The sequence below is a fragment of the Sceloporus undulatus genome, chromosome 4 (genome assembly GCF_019175285.1).
Source record: "Sceloporus undulatus isolate JIND9_A2432 ecotype Alabama chromosome 4, SceUnd_v1.1, whole genome shotgun sequence".
Lineage (NCBI taxonomy): Eukaryota > Metazoa > Chordata > Lepidosauria > Squamata > Phrynosomatidae > Sceloporus > Sceloporus undulatus.
The window spans coordinates 102504277-102526043 of NC_056525.1; the positions used below are offsets into that span (position 1 = coordinate 102504277).

Consider the following 21767-nt stretch of genomic DNA (forward strand, 5'->3'; position numbering starts at 1 on the left):
TGGGCAAAGTGGCACCCCTTGGGCGAATGGCCTTTTAAAAGGATGGAAAAGGAGAAGGAATTTATTTGCACATGGCATAAGCTGGTGGAAAGCTATTTTGCCAAGGAGGCCAAGGAGGTGATTTGGTCCCCCTAATTTTTGGGGGGCTTCAGTTCCCAGAATTGCTTGTCCAAGTGGGGCTTTTGGGAACTGAAGTCCAAAATACCTGCAGAACTAAATTTTATGAACCACCAGTTTAGAGGACAAGTAACTATGGCCCGGTATATGGGCGGGAAGTGGTGTGTTGGCGCTGATTCTAGGGTTCAGGAGCACGCAGCAACCACACGCTCCTGAATCCTAGTCGGTACGGAGGTTGCCATCATGGCGGCCTCCTGTCTGCATGGGGGGCACCACAATGATGCAAGCACCGTGCAGTGGCCACATGTTGCAAGCAGGAAGTGATGTCATAGCGACACCCTTTCCTGTTTGCGGTGCTGCAAAAAAGAAGCGGCTCTAGGCAGCTTCTTTTTGGCAGCGTAACAGTGCTGCAGTGTGCGGCTGCTGCAGCACCAATTTGGGGCAAAGATGAGCGGCACGGAGCTGCTTGTCTGTCGAGCCCTTATGTTTCTCCCTCGTGTTGCCACCCTACTTTTTTCAATATATATTTGTCTACAGAACAGTTCTGCTGGCATAGAATGAGATATCATCTGAAATACAGAGAAACATTTTGGGTGCCCCAAAGTGACATTTTGTCAGTCCTGGTTGCTTTAGGGTGGCATTTTTGGTCCTTTTCTTTCAAAAAGGTGGGTGTTTGCAGGCCTGTTTTGCTAATCTGCTTTGGATTCCAACATAGGATCTTGAAATCTTGCCTTTTGGTCAAAACTATAAAGAATCAACTTTCCTGAAGTACACCCATGTTTGTATTGGTTCTAATCTGGTGTTTATTGGCTACTAATTTTGGATTATGGCTGCAACATAATACCAACATACAGCAATGCCTTTTTTAAAAAATGAAGGAAGACTTTCTGTTCATGAGTGGACCAGTTTTCAGGGGGGGGGGGGGGGTATTCATATTTGATGAATATGATAGTGAAAAGTCTTTCTGCTTATCAGGACAAAATCAATGAAAGCTATGTGGTAGGAATTGTGTACATTGTTTGAATGAGTGGGTAAAATTGCTCAATTATGTTTTTTCTTAGAGTAAAAAAATTGGTTGGCACAGTGTAGTTTATACATGTCTTAAATGTTCTTATTTTTTCTTTATTTCTGTTCTGATAAGATTCATTGGCAACATGGTTGGTTCAAGTCCTGATTGCCCTTTGTGCATTTCCAGTTATTCATCAGACCTTGCTGGAATTTATGTCTGTGAAGGAGAATTCTGCACGCAAGGCAACTGTGTTATTGACCAGCTGACAGACCTTTAAAGGAAGGGTGTGTCATTATGCATGGGAAGGATCAAAATACACCAACTTCTATAATGTACACGCAAACCTTATATAAAAACATAAAAGGTTACATAATAATCTTCTGTGATGTACATACAAAAAGTAGAATGAGACAGAGAGGTTATTTACAACTTTCCCTATAAATGTTCCATCATTTTGAATTATGAATCACATAGACTCCTGAGGCCCTTTCACGCTGCACAGTTATAGTGCTATGATTCCACTTTATTTGCCATGCTTCCATCTTATGGAATCCTTTGAGTGGCAATTTAGAGAGGGCAGCGGCGTCACTAGGGCTGGCGTCACCTGGTGCAGTAACTCATGGTGTAGCCCCCCTCCCTTGAACCCCCCCCATACCACACTATGCAGAATCCTTTGTGATTTTTTTTGTACTAATGTTACTCATAAATCATAAATACTGTATATCACTGAATGTAATGGCAATAGTTGTGACATAAACAACTAGTAAAAATAAATGTATACTTTTAAATTACAATATCATATGGACAGCCTCAGTGCATTTACATGTACATAGTTTCATGTTGGTAAAATATGATGTTTTAAAAGATTTTTTAAAATTTGCTTTCCTGAGAAAAGCAGTCTAGTCCTCCTTGCTGTCAATCCAGAGTCATGATGGCTATGCAGGGAGCACAGTTAAGCTATTTTGAGGGCCAGGTTCAGGTTCCAGTCCAGATAAATTCATGTTGGCTTGGGAATTATGGGAATTTAATTCCAACAAGACAGTTTTCCAAGCTTTGGTGAGTGGGCAACTGTAGTTGCTAACCAGATCCTCTGACAGCACTGATTTGCTGACTAGGAAATACAAATTGATCCAAAAAAGTCTATTTAAAAAAAATATTTTTACAAGCTGATAATTTTCTTTTTGTGGAGCCTATTGTATGCATAACATCTGACAATAAATTTTAGAAGTACATGCTAGCTGCATCTCTCTATGTTTATAACTTGCTTTCCAAACTCTTAGATACTGTTGTGACTTATAAAATAATAAAACCACAAGACCAAAGCAGTTAAACAACAGGAAAGAAAGGTAACTAAAAGTTCAGAAAAGTTGTACACTTATAATTAAAGTGAGCCAAACAGACAATAACAGTATAAAAAAGAACAACAGAATAGAACAGAAAAACAACAAAAGGTTAAAGCACACACTCTATAGTAAAACAAATTCAGTACTCAAAGAAAGGTTCAGGCAAATCGAAAGATCTTCACTCTGCCATACTTTCAAGTATTTCATGTATGAAAATGAGAATGTGTGGCCAAGCAACATCAAAATGTGATCAAAATGGCAATATTTATTAATGAGGAAGAATAAACAAACTGCAGCAGTTTATTTTTGCCTGAGCCAACTGGGAAGGACAAGATTTTCTATCTTCCTCGCCACTAACAACCCCCCCCCCTCCGCTGAGGTCAAACTATTTTTCACTTTGAACTTAGTTTATAGCAGTTGAATAAGCTGAGAACAAAAGGGGAAAGTGGGAGGAGGAGAGAGAAAATGAGACATTTTAAAAACTGCTAAAAACAAAAAGTGGGATGACAGAGAATTAATCAGGACTGCCAAATCAAGATATTTGGAAATATGCTCTGTGCCTGATATTTAACCTTGGACAAGAGATTCCATAAACAGCTCTGAGAAAACCCTATCATTATTTGATGTTCAACTTTTCTCTGAAGATAGGTGGCAGACCTTAGCATCCTCTGGCTCCTTTGACTGAGTGACTGGAGTGAGCAAACAACAGGTTTGCATGCAATTGCTCCAGGAGACAGGGTGGATTTGTGGACTTTACTCTGCATTTGTGTCTTGTGAAAAGCTCCCTGCTCCCCCTTTTCTCACTGTTCCTCCTATTCCACTGCCTTCTGGAACCAGCCTAGGTCTGGTTCCAATCCAGTGCTTATTTCTAAAGGGAGAGATATTATTCATTAGCTCAGGAAAAGCCTGATTTACCATCACCGGAGCCTATTATAGATTATCAGGGACACAAATGACTTCTGGAAAGACGGAGGAAATTGATCAACACTATTTCAAGAAGAGGTTGAACGTGAATTCTTGTAGCAAACTCTGTAATAATGTGGTGTTGTGGTTTCCTACTTGCCCCTTTATGCTAGGGGTGAACAACTGAGTGGAGGCTGGGGACCAATAGTATCCTGTGGGCCACCATTGTACAGCACCCCTTAAACTTGTTTTTTTCACAGTTCCTCCCACGGACCCTCTTTTTGTACTAATGTTACTCATAAATCGTAATTCCCATATAACACTGAACGTAATGGTAATAGTTGTGACATAAACAAGTAGCAAAATTAAATGTACGCTTCTAAATTTCCATATCATATGCACAGCCTAAATGTTTTTACATGTACATAGTTTCATGTGGTTAATGTGAAAAAAAATTGTTTATCTGGTGTTTTTAAAGAAAATTTAGAAGGAATATTTTTTAAAAAAATGTAATTTTTAATTTAAAAATATTTTTTTGTTAAAACCTGGGGCCTCAGCTCAATCACACCAACTCTTAAGCATCTTAAAAGGCCACAGCCCATATCTGCCCAAAGGCAGATGTTTGGTGAACAGTGCTGTCACCCTCTTTTGAGTGTCACCTGTCGTGGGCTGCACTCCCACATCCCCTTAGTGACACCCATGTTTGTATGCTCCTTTTTTTTCCCAACTGATTAATCTATTTCAGTTCTATTCAAACTGGTGGCCCCTGAACTGGTGCCAGTCCCTAAACTATTGCCTCCTACGTACTCTCCAACTGTCCTCATTTTGTAGGTACAGTCTTGATTAATCCTCTGCCATCCCAGTTTTTTAGCTGCTTTTAAAATGTCCCAGTTTCTCTCTCCTCCTCTCACTTTCCTCCTTTGTCCTCATCTTACTTCAAATGCTGCAAACTGAGTTCAATGTGCATAGCAGTTTGAACTCAGTTTTGATCAGGGGCAAGGATGAAGAGGAGGAAAAGAAAATCTTGTCCTTCCTGGTAGGCTTACGCAAAAGCAAACTGCTGCATCCTTCTCCTGGCTTGTTATTAATTATTCCTTATTAATATCTCTTGCCATCTTAACCATACTCTGAAGTTGGTTGGTCAAAGATGTCCTGGTTTTCATTTGTGAAATGCTGAAAGGTATGCTGTTGGTTCTTGGCATGTTTCCAGGAACATAAGCAACAATTGTATGGAATGGGCATAAACATAGTGCTGGCCCTTGCCCTGGCACATTGGAAAAAATAATTGCCAGCCTGCCACATCAGACAGCATGATGAGGAGCACTGATCTATTTCACACATGCACTGCAGATTAAAGCCTCACTGACTGATCAATGAATGAATCATTGATTCCCAGGGACCACCTGCATTACCCTCAAGGATCACTAGAGGTCCATTGTTTGGCACCACTACTGTCAAGCATTAATGCATCTCTTATATTTCTTTGCTTTCTTTCTTCTTGCCTTCAGATGTTTGAATTCTATGATGCAAGTAGCCTTAATACAGAAGCTCTCAATCTTCAGATGTAATCCAGAGCTCTGATAGCTTGAAATTCAGTGTTCCACTGAGCAGCAAGAAGTTCCCTTTGCCTCCTAGTTTCTCACTCTTACAGCCTACTGACAGAGTGATCTGTGATTTTTACCAGTACCTGTAGCATTAATGAGGTAATGAAGAAAGAGATCTGTTGTACAAAGGGAAAGTTTTGGATAAACTGTGCTTCCATATAAACTGTGTTAGTGTATTGCTTATTATACGTAATTCATGCCCTGCTGTTGGAAGAGAATAATACATTTAATAGATATAGCCATCTCCCCCTCCCCACCCCCAGATAGATATTTGGATAATCATATGCAGACGTTGATGTTATACAGAACTCTTGATAAAGAGAAAGTCACTGTGGTGGATTAGTTAGAGCGTGGGATATGAATGTAACTAATAAATAAATAAATGAGAAGGATATTACTGCTCCAGACTTGGCAAATGAATAATGAAGTAATGTTTTATCTTGTATAGCACAATTGATTCTACCATATGCATCAGGCAGTAGAAGTGTATCTACTGCAAATTGTAGAAGATAATTCCTATGTTGGGATTTGTCACTTTCAGTAACAAAGCGCAAATCAACTCTTGGAACTGCCAAATATCCAAAAAGGATATATGAAAGTATCTTGCTTGAGACTTGCTAGTTGCTTCACTAGGCAAAGACATAAGTGTATGCTCCGGATTACAGGTTGCAGTAAAGGTGAGTGAGTTATTAATTCTGGTTACTTTTGCAATATCTAAACTCCAGTGAGAAAAACTAGAGTTTTTCTCACTGAGCTATTCTAGGATTTCTTAAAAGTGCTACTAGATGTAAACAGATGCTTGATTACTAAAGAAAAAAGATTGGAAAGATGAGAAATATAACAATTTTATTGTAAAAGAAAAAAAAAACCAAAGGCGTAAATTTAAAGAAAATAAAAATATGTTGAAATCTGCTACATCTTAGGAGTTCAAATGGATAGATCCTTCACGATTTTTATCCCATTCAATAGTTAGATAACTTTCAGAGAAGGTTTCAACCTTGACCGTGCAATTCTGCAAATGTTGTATCTGAAAAAAGTCCCATTAAGTTCAGTGGGACTTGGAAGTTTAACCTAAAATTGATTAAACTAGCACCACAAATACTTTTTTAAAATCAACAGCAAAAATTAAATTAAATTAAAGCTATCTTACCCACAATGTTAACAAGCACAGATGTCAATTGACAGGTTTTCATCTGGTGCTGAAAAGACAGCAGAGTCAGCACCTGGCAGCTGAGGGTGGGTTTATGCTGGCTCAAATACTCTGGGCTGCTCCCGGAGGACTGTATTCTGGCCCTGAAACTGCCCTGAATTCCCTCAGTTAGCTGCACATTTTGGAATGATGCTGGGTGGTTTTTTTTACACAGCATCCCATTGTGTTCCTTGGCACTGCCATTGGAAAAGGTCACTCTCTTTGAAGTCAAAAATGTGGCACTCAATATCGATCATATGATAGGGCATCTTGTTGTGACCTTGATGGACACTATGTAAACAGCTACCCTGTGTTGCTCTGAAGTGGTCCAGATTTCCCTGAAAGATCTGGAGTAAAAGGTAAGTTATTTTAAACATGGCCCACATTCAGTGTGGAATTGGCTTTACCGCTTGAAGACAGTATGAACTCAAATTGAGGTTTTGGACATGCATTGTCTGGACAGATGATGTGAGGATGTGAGGGGGCGGCAGTTTTAATGGCCCATGTAAAGATGATCTGAGCTTTCTTTGAAAGAGCATTCAATACAAGGGGGAAAGTATCAATCAGAGCCTTTTTTAGCTGCCAGTACAATGGTCTGATTGACTACAGGGTACCTTCACATGACCAATGTTTTGAGAGAAAATTAAGCCAATACATAATTACCATTCATGTCCTGGGACCCCATCTTTAGCCCAAAGTTGCAGAAACTGAACTGATCATGAAATCACATGGTTATCTATTTGGGCTTAGCAAGACAGAAATTGGCATTTCAGAGAGACGTGGGGGAAAAGATCCTTCCAGCCCTATTATCCTGGAAAATGTGGCATTCAAAGTGGCACAGAAATGGTGTAATGTTCATAGGACACCTTTCCCAAACTGGTCTATTGCAGCTCATAGGAGCCGTATTGCAAAACTTTTGTGAGGAATTCTATCCTGGATTGGGAGGGGGATACTATACTGGAAACGACAGAGGTGTCTTCATGCTTTTCTTTTTATGCTATCTTTCAGGTAATGATGGTGTTTATGAAAGAATAAAGTACTTTGCTTATGAATCATATATATATATATATATATATATATATATATATATATATATATATTGTGTATTTCACCCTGGTGACACATAGGCACAACAGCACGTAGCTTAGGAATCCTTCTGATACCACCTGTTTGTTCACTTTTTTTTATTTGAGCATTTTATTGTACTATCAAATGTATCTACCATTCTCTCAGCAAATAAATAGCTAGAAGGAGATGTGTAACGTATACATGGGTGAAGGTCAGTAGCTCTCTTGAATGAGCAATAACAAGAAGAGGTGTGGACTGTGAAGCATATTCGGAGAAAAGTCTGTGCCTTTGGTACACTCCCAAGCATTCACCACACAAACCTTCTAGTAAGACCTGGGGCTCAATCACATCATACAGTTATAGAGCTATCATTCCACTTTAACTGGCATGGCTCCATCCCATGGAATCCTGTTACTGGCAGTTTGAGGAAGGGTATAGAATCATTGAATCATAGAATTGTAGAGTTGAAAGAGACCGCAAGGGCCATCCAGTCCAACCCCTGCCTTGCAGGAAATCACAATCAAAGCATTCCCGACAGATGGCCATCCAGCCTCTGTTTGAAGACCTCCAAGGAAGGAGACTCCACTACACTCCGAGGGAGTTTGTTCCACTGTCAAACAGCCCTTACTGTCAGGAAGTTCCTCCTAATGTTGAGCTGGAATCTCTTTACCTGTAGTTTGCATCCATTGTTCCGCATTCTAGTCTCTGGAGCAGCAGAAAACAAGCTTGCTCCCTCCTCAATATGACATCCCTTCAAATATTTAAACAGGACTATCATATCACCTCTTAATCTTCTCTGCTCCAGGCTAAACATCCCCAGCTCCCTAAGGCGTTCTGCACAGGGCATGGCTTCCAGACCCTTCACCATTTTAGTCGCCCTCCTTTGGACACGCTCCAGTTTCTCAATGTCCTTTTTTAATTGTTGTGCCCAGAACTGGAGACAGTATTCCAGGTGAGGCCTGACCAAAGCAGAATAGATGGCACTAATACTTCACTTGATCTGGACACTGATGCAGCCTAAAATCGCATTGGCCTTGTTAGCTGCCACATTGCACTGTTGACTCATGGTCAACTTATGGTCTACTTGGACTCCTAGATCCCTTTCACATGTAGTCTTGTTCAGCCAGGTGTCCCCCATCCTATATCTGTGCATTTCATTTTCATGTATTTGTAGAACTAGCATCCAGAATGTTCCTGTGCCTCAACAAACTATAAATCCCAGGATTCCATGGGATGGAACCATAACAGTTTAAGTGGAATAAATGTGTAATTTGAATGTTGTATTTAACAATGCAGGTAAGAGGTGAACTTGTATACCCCATTCCTGTGGCAAAGTGCATGCTAAATTTATATGCTAGTGGACTCAAGCAGTCAAAGAATTATGTTGGGTCTATCGATTTTAGGTTTTCTTTTGTTTTAGTTTAAATTTCCCATGTTTTCCCTTTCCTTTCCTTTTCCTTTCTTTTCCTTTCCTTAACTAACATCGCCAAAGGAATTCACAACATTTTCAGGCTATGACAATTTCATGAACTCTTTAAATACATAAAGAAAATGGGTGCTTCTCCTTTGGAATATTTATTTATTGACATATTTTAAAGAGAAGAGCCCTGAAAGTACGATGTAACAACTTTAAAAACAAACTTCTACCAAAGCAATTGATTTAAAAATCCACGATGTACAATCTATTCAAAACTCATAAAAAGCCAAATGCTCTTGTACATTTTTCACCTGGAGTCCTGTGTTAGAGGAGATTCTACTGGATTATATCTTCCATTGGATGATATAACAGTGGGCCCTTGGTATCTGCTGCGGTTTAGTTCCAAGGCCTCTTGTAGATACCAAATCTGTCGATTCTCAAGTCACATTAAATACAATGGCATAATAAAATGGTGTCTTGTATATACAATGGCAAATCAAACTTTGTCTTTTGGAATTTATATTCTTTTTGAATATTTTCAACTCCCATGGACATCTGAATCCATGGATAAAAAATCTGTGGATACTGAGGGCCAACTGTACTTGGGAGTTCTGTGGCACAAGTGCTGTGAAAAATGTTGAAGCAGAGAACTTGTTTGTCCCCTTTAAAATTATTCTCACTGTTAAAATTAAATGAAAACATTTAATTAGATGTACTGAAAGCTCAAGCTCATTTAAACGCACAATTAATGGATCATTATGTTCATCTTTGAACAAGTTACTCAGATGTGCTATTAGGATAATTTCTAGTGGATATTTATAAAATGCATTTCTACAGAATTACGATGATGTTTGATTCTGACTAGAAATGGCTTTCCAGAGTTTCAGGCAGAAGCCTTTCTCAGCTATACTGCTGAGGCTGAACCTTGTGACTCCCTCATAGATAGCATGGACTCTGCCAATGGGATATTGCCCATTGCTGTTACGGCTTTTTGTTACTGGTGGTTTGGGGAAGGCTTTACATATTGTTCTTTCTTTCTTTCTTTCCACTTGCCCAAGTCTACCTTTCTCAATTGTTTTTTTCCCATTCTATTTCTTTGTCTTTCTATTTCAAATATATATTAATGTGAGTGTTTTTAAAACTGCACTAGTTTCCTTTTGTGAGCTCCTTGGATCCCATTCTGAGAGAAGGGCAGCATATAAAATAAGTAAATAAATAAATAAATATTAGTAAACTGGGGTGGGGGAAGTTATACTTTTTAAAAGAAAGCAGCTCACTGATAGCAGATCAGGTATTTCAAAATTGCTGGAATCTAGGTTTGGAATGTTATAACCGGAATGAGGAGAATGTTTTTAAATCAAACGTTGTTGTTGTTAATTTATATGCTGCCTTTGTCCAAGAAAGGGACTCAAGGTGTCTCACAGATATTTTCTTAGAATAGGCACACTATTCCTTTGGTTCAATGACTTGTTTGTTAACATGAAAGCAAGTAAAATCTGTGGAGAAAAACTGTTTTGTTTTCAACTTCAAGATATGAAGTAAGAAGAAGGGAAAGTCTTCTGGAATTGAGAGACAATTTTGGAAAGGTTGCACCCATAAACACTTCTACCTTGACACTCCGGCAGGCTGTTGCCAAGGAAATATTTGTGTTTAAACCAGAGGCTCTAACAAATATGGCATTTACGTGGCCATTCGTAGAGCTGATAAAACCTTCCCGCACTCTGACATATCCAACAGAGTACAGAAAGTTATTCTTCCTTAGAAGGATAGTGTCACTGCTCTTGCCAAGCATAGTGCCATAACCATTACACTGACATGTGAACTGTTATCTTTAGCAACTTCTTACCTTATTGTAGGCATAGGTTTATGTACTTTAAGGAAAAAGATGACTCATGAAGCCATACTGTGACACTCAGATTTTACTACTTAGATCTTTTTATGTTTTTCAACGAGAATTAATATACACAGATAGCCATTTCTTAATTGTAGAGGAAGAGTGGAAAATATGTACTGTATATGGTTAACCTTTGATACACAATAGAAGCTTATTTCTAAGTTTAGCAATGATAAAAATATAGTTTCTCATTGTAAGGGTTATAAATGTACAGTATCCACCTGCAGTTTACAGCAGGGCTATCCTGTGATAGGTTTTTCAACAAAGTTATAAGAATATGTATTTGTATGGATTTTTTTGACTGTGACAGACTTTTGATCACCATTGAGGAAAATAGTTTGTGGTATATGTGTGTAGGTATGTTAAAAACGGCATTCTTTTAGAGGGCCCTAGAACAGATCAAGACTGAACTCTCCCTGGAAGCCAAGATGACTGAACTGATGCTGTCATATTTTGACCACATCATGAGAAGGCAGAAAAGACATCAGACTGGATGTCTCCCTTATGATGACATACACCAAATGTATGTCAATATAAACCACTTTTCCGGTCATTGCTGAGATCAGGGATTTTTATGCAGTGGCTAAAACCGCCTGACAAAACCAGTTTGAGATGGCCATTTTCATGTTGGAGAACAAGAGGAGCAGCAGAGTCCAGCTACTTTCCATCATCTGGACATTTAAGGCGTCTGTTGCAGTGCATCCAGCTACAGGAAACTAGCTAGATTAGTCGCTGCAGCCTGCCTTGCACTCCACCAATCCAGAAATTGTTGTCTTGGGGGGATGCAACATAGAAAATTTGGACTTCGGGGTTACCTCAGGAGATGTAGACTTGCCTCCCCCTCTATTACACCCCTATTGCTACTGATACCAAAATTGTTTGATACCATCTAGAGGAAGATGCGTTTCTTCCGCTAATCTGCCTGAAATTTTAATGTATTCCTATTGGTTAGTTTTAAATTCTTTGATGTTTAATCTCTTTTTGAGTGAATCACTGTTTTTATGATTGGGGGGAGGGTTGGGGTCTTGGGGTTTTTAAATTGTAATTTTTATTTGTTTGATGTTTTATTTATACTGTTGGAATCTGCTTTGATTCCTTCAGGAAAAAGTGGAATACAAATAATAATAATAATAATAATAATAATAATAATAATAATAATAATGTAGTGCAGTTACAGGCCAGAGATATAATAATAATAATAATAGTAATAGTAATAATAATAATAATAATAATAATAATAATAATAATAATAAATTTTTTATTTATATACCGCCCTTCCAACGATCAGGGCGGCTTACAGTAGAGATTTAAAACAACAGGAGCAATCCATACAGCAAACGATTAAAATACAAAAGATTAAAATACAAATACTACAATTATCCAAAATAACAGATAAAAAGCCCCATAGCCCAACCTCATGGCCACGGAAGAGGAGGGAGGCCCACAGGATTTTTATTCGGGGAATGCCTGTTGGAACAGGAAGGTTTTTAAATCCTTCCTGAATTGGGCCAGGGTGGTAGATGAGCGGAGCTCAGTGGGCAGCGTGTTCCAAAGGGCTGGGGCAGCCGTGGAAAATGTCCTCCGCGTGGTGGAGGCTAACCTTGCCCCAGGCACCTTCAGTAATTGCTGCCCAGATGTTCTGAGGGTGCGAGGCGGAATGTACGGGGAGAGGCGGTCCTTTAGGTATCCTGGGCCCAAGCCATTTAGGGCTTTATAGGTAATAACCAACACCTTATATTGAGCTCGGAAGCGAATGGGCAGCCAATGGAGGTCCTTTAAGACCGGTGTTATATGGCTGGTCCTGGGAGCACCAGTGACCAGCCGGGCTGCCATATTCTGCACCATTTGCAGCTTCCGAGTTTGGTATAAGGGTTGCCCCATGTAGAGTACATTGCAGAAATCCAGTCTCGAAGTTACCAGAGCATGTACAACAGTTTCTAGGTCCCTCTGGGCCAGGTATGGGCGCAGCTGGCGGATCAGCCGGAGCTGATAACAGGTGCTCTTGACCGTCGCATTCACCTGAGCAGTCAGGTGAAGCGACGAGTCAAGAAGCACCCCCAGACTGCGCACGGAGTCCTTCACAGGGAGCGTGACCCCGTTCAGGACAGGTGGAACCACCGCCATTCCTGGACCAGGAGAACCTATCACTAGTACCTCCGTTTTCTCTGGATTCAATTTGAGTCGGTTTTCCCTCATCCAGCCCATTACTGACTCCAGACAGGCCACGAGAGGAGAGACGCCATCCCCGGTCACTGCATCAGTCAGAGACATAGAGAAAATGATTTGGGTGTCATCAGTGTACTGATAACCCCGCGCCCCATGTCTCCGGATGATCTCTCCCAGCGGTTTCATGTAAATGTTAAATAGCATGGGAGACAGAATGGCTCCTTGAGGGACCCCAGTTTTTAGGGGCCTCTCGTCAGAGCACACGTCTCCCAGCTGCACCATCTGGGACCTCCCGGAGAGGTAGGACCGGAACCACTGAAGCGCAGTGCCCCCGATTCCCACCTCTGCCAGGCGTCCCAGAAGGATACCATGGTCTATGGTATCGAAAGCCGCTGAGATGTCCAAGAGCACCAGCAGGGACACGCTTCCCCTGTCGATGGTCAGACGGAGATCATCGACCAGGGCGACCATGGCCGTCTCAACCCCGTAACCCGCCCGGAAGCCAGTTTGAAATGGGTCCAGATAATCCGTTTCATCCAAGACCGCCTGAAGCTGGATCGCAACCGCCCTCTCGATCACCTTTCCCAAAAATGGTAGCAGCGAAACAGGCCGATAATTAATATGTACCAGGGGGTCGAGGGAGGGCTTTTTTAAAATAGGTTTTACAATGGCCAATTTAAGTTGTGATGGAAATAGCCCATCCCTCAGAGATGTATTAATTATCCAGTGTAACAATGATGTTACCACCGGTCCCCCCTGGGCCGCTAACCACGAGGGACAGGGATCAAGAGAGCAGGTTGTTTTCCGAACACTTCCGAGGATCTTGTCCACATCCTCGGTACTAACCAACTCAAACTGATCCAGTTTAACATAGTCCACGGAGGCTCTGGACACTTCTACCCTAGGTTCTGCTATAATGTCGGCGTTCAGACCTTCGCTTATACGAGAGGTTTTATCCGCGAAAAAGTCGTTAAACAGGTCACAGCAGGCCTTAGAAGGTTCAAGGATCTGGTTCAGGGCGGGAGGGAGCTGAGTTAGCTCCCTGACCACCCTGAACAACTCTGCCGGACGCGACTCAGCGGACGCAATACGAGCACCATAGAACGAGTTCTTTGTTGCTTGTATTGCCTCTCCGTAGTCCTTTAACAGTTGGTCTAGGAGAGTCTTGTCGTCTAAGCGAAGGTGTTTCCGCCAACGGTACTCTAGCCGTCGCAGAACCCGCTTCCTTGCCCGGAGATCTTCTGTATACCAGGGCTTACGTTTGGAAGCGGGCCTGAGAGGGCGCTTGGGAGCGATCCTGTGTATAGCCCTGGAAAGACCGGTATTCCAAATACCGGTGAGGGCATCAACAGAGTCGCCGTCATATCCAACCGTGAGCCCCTCTAAGGCTTCTTGGAACCTCTCAGGTTCCATCAGCCTTCGAGGGTGGACCATTCTAATAGGTCCACCACCCCCGGAGGGGATCTGGGTTGAGGCCTTGATTTTCACCTCTACCAGGAAGTGATCCGTCCATGACAGGGGGGAAACATTAGCTATTTCCACCCACGGATCTTCCGCCTCCGAACAGAAGACCAAATCGAGAGTATTACCCGCACAATGCGTAGGACCCTGTATCAGCTGGGACAGGCCCATGGCCGCCATGGTATCCATGAATTCCCGAGCCGCACCGGATGGAACATAGCTGGCCATGAGGGAGATGTTGAAGTCGCCCAGGACAAGAAGCCTGGGCGTCTCCAGCATCAGCTCAGCGACCAGCTGTGTCAGCTCGTTAAGGGAGTCCGCTAATGCACGGGGTGGCCGATACACTAACAGAATCCCTAGACTGTCCCTAGCCTTTAGGGTCAGGTAAATACACTCGATGTAGGAGGTCTGTCGGATGTGGTTCCTGGTGAGGGACACGGTGTTCCTATGTATCAAGGCCACACACACCCCCGCCCACCTAACCTGCGCTGGTCCTTCACCGAGTACCCAGCAGGCAGGGCCTGAGCCCACACAGCGTCCCCTTCAGGCCCCAGCCAGGTCTCGGTAATGCAAGCCAGGTCCTCCAACAGATCCTGGAGGATGTGGGTCTTGTTATTAAGAGACCTGGCATTGCACAGGAGCAGCGACAGGGTTTGTGGCACGGTTGGAGAGACCCTCAGGTCCTTCAGGTTGGGAGGGGGACAGGAAGGCGAGATAGATAGATAGATATGATGCATCGATCTCGCCTTCCCCTGGAACGAAAGTCCCTTCTCCCACCACCATATGCCTCCTGATGCAGGAGTTTGGACCACAAAAGTCCCATCAACACTTGCACCTTCCAATTTTTATCCCCAAATGGAGAATTCCATCATACTGTAAGGTCACAGTATGTTGAAAAGGTTCTCATGTGCATGTGTAAAGGGGAAAGCTCACAATGTTTTTAATTTATTTATTTTTACTTTTTGTAGCCATATGGGTCCAGTTCATGCCAGACTGGATGGCACACACAGCCTTGTCTCCCTCAGCGATAGTCAAATGCCTGTGTCTCAGATATGTAAAGAAAAAATGTGTCTAATGCATGCATGGCATACATGTCAAAAGTAAGCAAACCACTTTTCTTTTCTATCAAGGAAGAAAATAAGATTACTGGAAGAAACAAAGGAAGAGTTTGGTACATAATGTATAAAATCCCAGGGTTGTGAAAAGACATATACAGGTTGAGTATCCCTTATCAAAATGCTTGAGATCAAAAGTGTTTTGGATTTTGGATATATGTTTTTTTAAGATTTTGGAATATTTGCATACACATCATGAGATATTTTGGAGATGGGACTCAAGTCTAAACTTGAAATTTATTTATGTTTAGTATATACACAGAGATTGAAGGTAAATTTAAATAATTTTGTGCATGTGACAAAGTTTGTGTAGACTGAACCATCAGAAAGCAAAGGTGTCACTATCCCAACCACCCATGTGGACAATTTTGGAGTTTTTCACATTTTGTATTTCAGCATAAGGGAGGTGCAACGTGTATACACTACACAGACAGCTGGCGGGGTTGACACTGGGTGGTGGGTGGGTCACCCCTTTGGGGGAGCCGTTTCAGGGGAGGGCAAGGGCCAGTCCACCCTTGGAGGGTATATTTTATTATATTTTAATGTAATTAATTTAACTGTATTCTGATGTTAACTGTAATTTGATTAATTTAACTGTATTTAGTTAAGGTAAGGGGATGAATTTTTAGTTGTGTATGTGTTATGTAATTGTTTATGTAACTGTTTATGCATTTTTGTAAACTGCTTTGATCTGTTGGAAAGGCGGTATATAAATAAAATTTATCGTCATCATCATTATTATTATTATCCGAAGACTGACCAGTTATGTGAAATGAAACGTTAATAAATGTACTTGTCCTAATAGGGGATTCATTCATTGAGACAATTGCTGCTCCTGTTGAGTAATCAGAATCTGGGTGGGCCTTTCTTCTTCAGCTTGTGCACTAACTAAAATTGGGGGATATGCAGGCCCCTCCTGGCAACAGTCTACATAAACTGCTACTCAGATGAGTCATGTCAGCAGCATGTATTTAAACTGAGTAATCATAAAGCGTGTATCTCATTTGTTTGGCTAGCTCAAGGTGCATGTGTGCCTCTTGTAAAAGGAGTCAATTTAAACTTTTTGCCTGATTTTAAAGTGTGATAAAACACTGTGAGTGCAGCAGAACTGTTTGCCTCAGTGATGTAGCAGTTTCAACTCCAGGGGAATAGGACACTTGGAGAAGGCACATTTTTTAATGTTTAGAAATGTGATGCATTCACAAGATTTATTCCATCTACACTTGTTGATACATAGTCTGTGCTTCTCTTCCCTCCAAGAGTTTGGGTATATTACTTTTACTTTTCTATTTCTTCCTGCCAGAACCACACTGAAACAACCCACACCTGATGCATAACCTCCTGTCACACATGCCCCACTGGCCTCTCTAATGTGAGGGGGCAAGCAAGGATGCCAGACTGCCCCACTACTCCCCTTTCCCAGGGGGAAGGGGGAAAGAGGATGGAGTTAATGTGAACTACAGAGCATGAGTGGGTGTTACCCCTCTTCTGAGGTGTCACTCAGTGTGGACCACATCCTCCACACACCCCGACATCACTGGGATGAGGGTACTGATGATGAAATGAACTGTCCATTGTGGTATCTGATGGTAATTTTCTGTTCCCACAGTGGAGAAAAAATATAGAGGCTCTGCAAAATGTGATTACAGGAGGTTCTAACTGCTATCTGGTTGCAAACCTGGAAAGTAAGAAGATGAAAAGACAGTAGTGTTTAATTTGCAGGTATATCAATAAAGCAGAAAGTTATAATAAATGGCTTTTAATAGAGCACATACCCAGGGCTAATGTGACTAGATTAAAAAATGAGGGAAGCTGGGAGTTTGAGACGGGGTGGGGGTGGGGGGTGGGATCGTTTTTGACAAACTTCTAAATCCAGAAAAACTTTTGACTAGAAGTCATGTTAAAGGCTGACACCTAAGAGCAAAATTTAATTTACAATTTAAATACCATATATACTTGACTATAAGTCTACCTCATGTATAAGTTGAGGGCAGGTTTTGGGGACAAACATATGGATTTTTATATGACTCATGGAGCAAGGGGCAAACTTAGGGGCATGTAACAAAGGATCTTAAGGATGAAGCAGGGGAAAACAATGACAAGGAACTTAAAAAAACCAAGCAGGTATAACTGCTTTTGCACACCCTAAAGGCTGGGGGGCTGAGAAAATAGAGAAGGATCAGTGCTTCCAGGACAACCTACACGCCTGACTTCTACCAGGGGAATGACTCCATTTAAATAAGAGTTAAAGTATAGTACATATATTGACCTGTAGATAAGTTGACTCAGAGTTTTTGGGTCAATTTTTGACTAAAATTTCTAGACATACATGAGTAGATACAATAGATGCATTTTTCAGTTTGTATGTCAAATCCTACCGTTTTATGAGAAACCATATATATATATATATATATATGAAACACGGCTTTTTGGACAATGCAACTTTCCCTTAGTGCAAGGGCAGGATGCAGGGGGATGGAAGATATGCCAGGCAGTGCATGGTAACTGATAAGCAACACTTATCTAATGAGTGCACATGGTTGGGTAGGGATGGTTCAAAACTGAAAGACAGAGGAACAGCCTACCCGGTATTTTAGAAATACAGGCGTTTAAACAATGCAAATTGGGAAACAAAATTATAATTAATAGTCTCTTCAAATTAACCAATAAGAGGCTTCTTTGAAAGGCAGGGGGCCAAGGGAGTGATTTCACTAATGTTCACAGATCTCCATCAGGCTTTTCACAATCAGAACCAAAGACAGAAGCCTAAATATAACATTCTTCTAACAGTATGTAGAGAGATCTTGTAGCACCATTGAGACTAACTGAAAAAAAGAAATTGGTAGCATGAGCTTTTGTAGCTTTAAGTCTACTACCTCAGATGCATTTAAGCCTACAAAAGCTCATGTTGCCAACTTCTTTCTTTCAGTTAGTCCCCAGGGTACTACAAGATCTCTCTACATACTGACATTAGACACTAACACGGCTACATCTTCAAATTCTTCTAATAGGTAAGTGCTGTTCTGTTTGTTAACTCAATAGAAAGGAATTAGTAATCTAGTATAAAGTTACACAGGAGTTAGTTATCTGATTTACATTTAACAGGGGTTAAAGGAAGAAGAAGAAAACCATCCGGATAAGCCTGCCAGAAGAGAGTGGTCTTTAATGCTCTTTTAAATTTGGACAGCGTATTCAGATGTAAAATTTCTTCCCGCAGGTCATTCTACAGTAGGGTTGCCATCCCGGGGGACCTCAAAACTGGGAAAAATGTAGGACAAGGCTTAAAATGTAGGACATTTTTTTAAAATTTCCTGGCCAGGAAATTAACCAAAAAAAAGGTCCTACATTTTTAAACCTTCTCCAAGGCCTTGCTGGGCTTGGGAGACAGCCTCTCCCAAGCCCCAGTGAGGCCTTGGAGACTCTAGGGCCCCGCTGGGGCCTGGGAGACTCTGTAGGCAAGAGGTGCACCATGTTAAGAACTGCATTAAGCAAACTTAGGCTGCTGCACACTGCTTTCACTCTCATCACTCCATCCTATGGAATCCTGGGATTTGTAGTTTGTTGTGGTGCCAAGGCTGGGCTTTGAAATCTCAGGCATAAGAGAGGCAAAAGGCTTGGGCTGCATCTACACTGGAGAAATCATCTGGTTTGAGACCACTTTAACTGCCTCAGCTGAATGCTATGGAATTCTGGGAATGGTGGTCTGTTCCAGCACCACAGCAGAATGGCAGTTAAACCCCTGGAAAGCTATCTGACCAAGGTGACCAATGTCCTCACCCCAAAATGTAGGGCATCCAAGCAAAAAAATGTAGGACATGGCCAAAAATAAAAGCTAAAAACACCCATGTAATTATAAATCCATGCTTCTTAGCCATGATCCAAATGGAGGACATGTCCTGGAAAAGGAGGAGGATGCCTGGTCACCTTGTCTCTAATCCAAAATGCACTGCAGAAATAAAACAATGCTGGACTAAAATGCCCAGAGTTCCTCACCAAAGCTGCATCCACACTGAGGAAAGAATCCAGTTTGAGACTGCTCAGTGCTGGGGAATCCTGGGAATTGTAGTCTATTGTGGCACCAGAGCTCTCTGACAGAGAAGGCCAAATGCCTCAGACACCAGAATTCCAGAGCATTGAGCTTTGGCAGTTAAAGGGGTCTCAAAGTGCAGGGGGGGGGGAGAGAAAAGCCTGGGAGTGTGAATGAGCAGCTCACCTTGGCTGTGGGGCTGCTCCGAGAGGAAGAGGAGGCGGAGGCGGAGGGAGGGAGGGAGCCAAGGGAAGTGCCAGGACCATCCAGAGCAGCCTCCTCTCTTCCACCGCAGCCCCCAGGCAACGCCTCCTCTGTGGATTATTCAGGCTCCTTTTGTCAAAAGAGCTCTGGTGCCACAAGAAACTACACTTCCCAGAATCCTATAGCACTGAGCCATGGATGTTTAAGGGGGGAGTCAAACTATTTCTGCAGCCTTTGCTACCGCAAAGCCCTTCCTATTTACAAGCAAGGCAAAAGCTCTTCCTTTACCAAGCCATTGAAAACCAACCCAAGCGGAGGGCTGATTGCTTCTTTCTCATTGGTCAGCTTCGGGATAAATTTGCATATTACAATTAAAGGGGTTTAGGGCCTCAAAAACGATCCTGTGATAAAGAATTACAAGAATACTGACGCGGTTTACATTTAAAAGATGAGGCAATTAAACTCCCAGTGAAACATGAACGATTGATGGCCTTTTTTTCTTTGCTCACTGTAACCTGAAAAGTAAGGCTTCCTGAGGGTATATATACCAAGTGGGCTCACTTGGTATATAATAGCTCTGAGTGGCAGATGTTTTAAAGAGCTGCTCTCTAGGCTACACCAGTGCGCCAGGTGGGGAGAGTGGCGCACAGCCGCGCGCGGAGGAGCGGACCCCGAACCGGGAACAAGGCATGGGGGGGCCCCAAACTGGGCCGTGACCGTGAGGGGCCCCCCAAAAGCGTGATTGTCACGGGGGCCGCCGGGTTATGGCATCCCTACAGTCAAAGGATGGCTAAAGAAAATGTCATCTGGCTGACAGCTACCAACCTAGTCCTGGCTGACTGGAGTAAACCAGCAGAGGACCTGAGTGTATGGGGTGGATTATAGTGTACGGGGTGGATTTAAATTCTCCATATCAACGTATGAACTTGAATCCAAAGAGACACCTGGGAACCACTGTTGGTAGGTATTCATCAGGCTACCAGCCAGTAAGGCTATGACTGTGCCTCCTCCTTATTAACACAGCCAAGAACCCACAAATTCAGATTAAAACAACAATGGAAATAAACTACAGCTACCTGATTCTCAACTATCCAGACTAGCATATGACATCCTCACCAGGGCACTTTGATGACCCAGGCCACAAAATTGTCAGAAAATTTTCTGTACTGTTATGTGTGTGTGTGTGTGTGTGTGTGTGTGTGTTTGTGTATGGATTTATACCCAAACCACCCAAATCCTGAAGGCAGGTGGCTTGCCTGGCCCACATAAGAGCCATTGTCACCCCAATGTGCCTCAAAAGGCTTGACTAGGCCTGAGGATACAGACCCCTCCCATATCCTCTGCTACTAAAATCAGTCCCAAAAGAGCAAAGGGGGCAATGGCCAGCAGGCGATGGGCCTCTGACATCAATGGCCAATGGGCCTGACAACAAACCCACAGACCTACTGGGCCTACAAAAGCCTCAATAGAAGGGCCAACTAGGGAGCTAAGACTAAAAAGGGGGGAGTCGAGAGAGCAGTGATTCCCAGACTTTGGTCTTCCACAAGTTTTGGATTACAACTCCCAGAAGCTCCAACAAGGTTGGCCAGCAGTCAGGAATTCTGGGAGTTGAAGTCTGAAACAGGTGACTGGGAACCACTGTTGGCTCTTTGATGAACTGCTACTTAAGAGAACTAATAGGAATGCTGTTAATTCACTATTAGTGTTTTATTGATTGTATTTGTACTATTGTATTATTTTATTGATATAATCCTGCTTCGATCTGTGGGAGAGGCAGGAAATATAAATACACGTTTATAATTATTATTTATTATTATAGAGCAAAGATTTCTAAACGTTGGTTCTCTAAGTATTTTGGATTTCAATTCCCAGAAGCTCCAACAATGTTGGCCAGCAGTCAGGAATTCTGGGAGTTGAAGTCTGAAACAGGTGACTGGGAACCACTGATACAGAGCAGAGATTTCTAAACTTTGGTCCTCCAGGTGTTTTGGATTTCAACTCCCAGAAGCCCCAGCCAGCTTGGCCAGCAGTCGGGAATTCTGGGAGATGAAATCTGAAAAATCTGGAGGACCAGAATTTGGGAACCACTGCTACAGAGCAGAGCTTTCCAGACTTTGGTTCTTCAAGTATTTTGGACTTGAACTCCCAGAAGCCCCAGCCACCATGGCCGATGTCCAGGAATCCTGGGAGCTGAAGTGCAAAACATTTGGAGGACAAAAATTTGGGAATTGTATAAAGCATATAGGGGTC

General features: G+C 42.2%; 1 protein-coding gene across 3 annotated transcripts in view; it reads left to right on the forward strand.

Moving 5' to 3' along the window:
* The first annotated feature begins 18227 nt into the window (after nt 1-18227).
* Nucleotides 18228-21767, forward strand: part of LOC121928113 (calcium-activated chloride channel regulator 1-like) — a 37943-nt gene continuing 34403 nt past the window's right edge. Inside the window, exon 1 of one of the 3 annotated variants that reach the window (XM_042462406.1) lies at nt 18228-18297. Coding sequence is in view for 1 of the 3 variants with exons in the window: in XM_042462405.1 (XP_042318339.1) it covers nt 20387-20477 (91 nt within the window). In the remaining 2 variants the exon portion in view is untranslated. Of the gene's footprint in view, nt 18298-20296; nt 20478-21112; nt 21142-21767 lie in introns of those variants that run through there. The other 2 variants (XM_042462405.1, XM_042462407.1) reach the window with 2 other exon arrangements.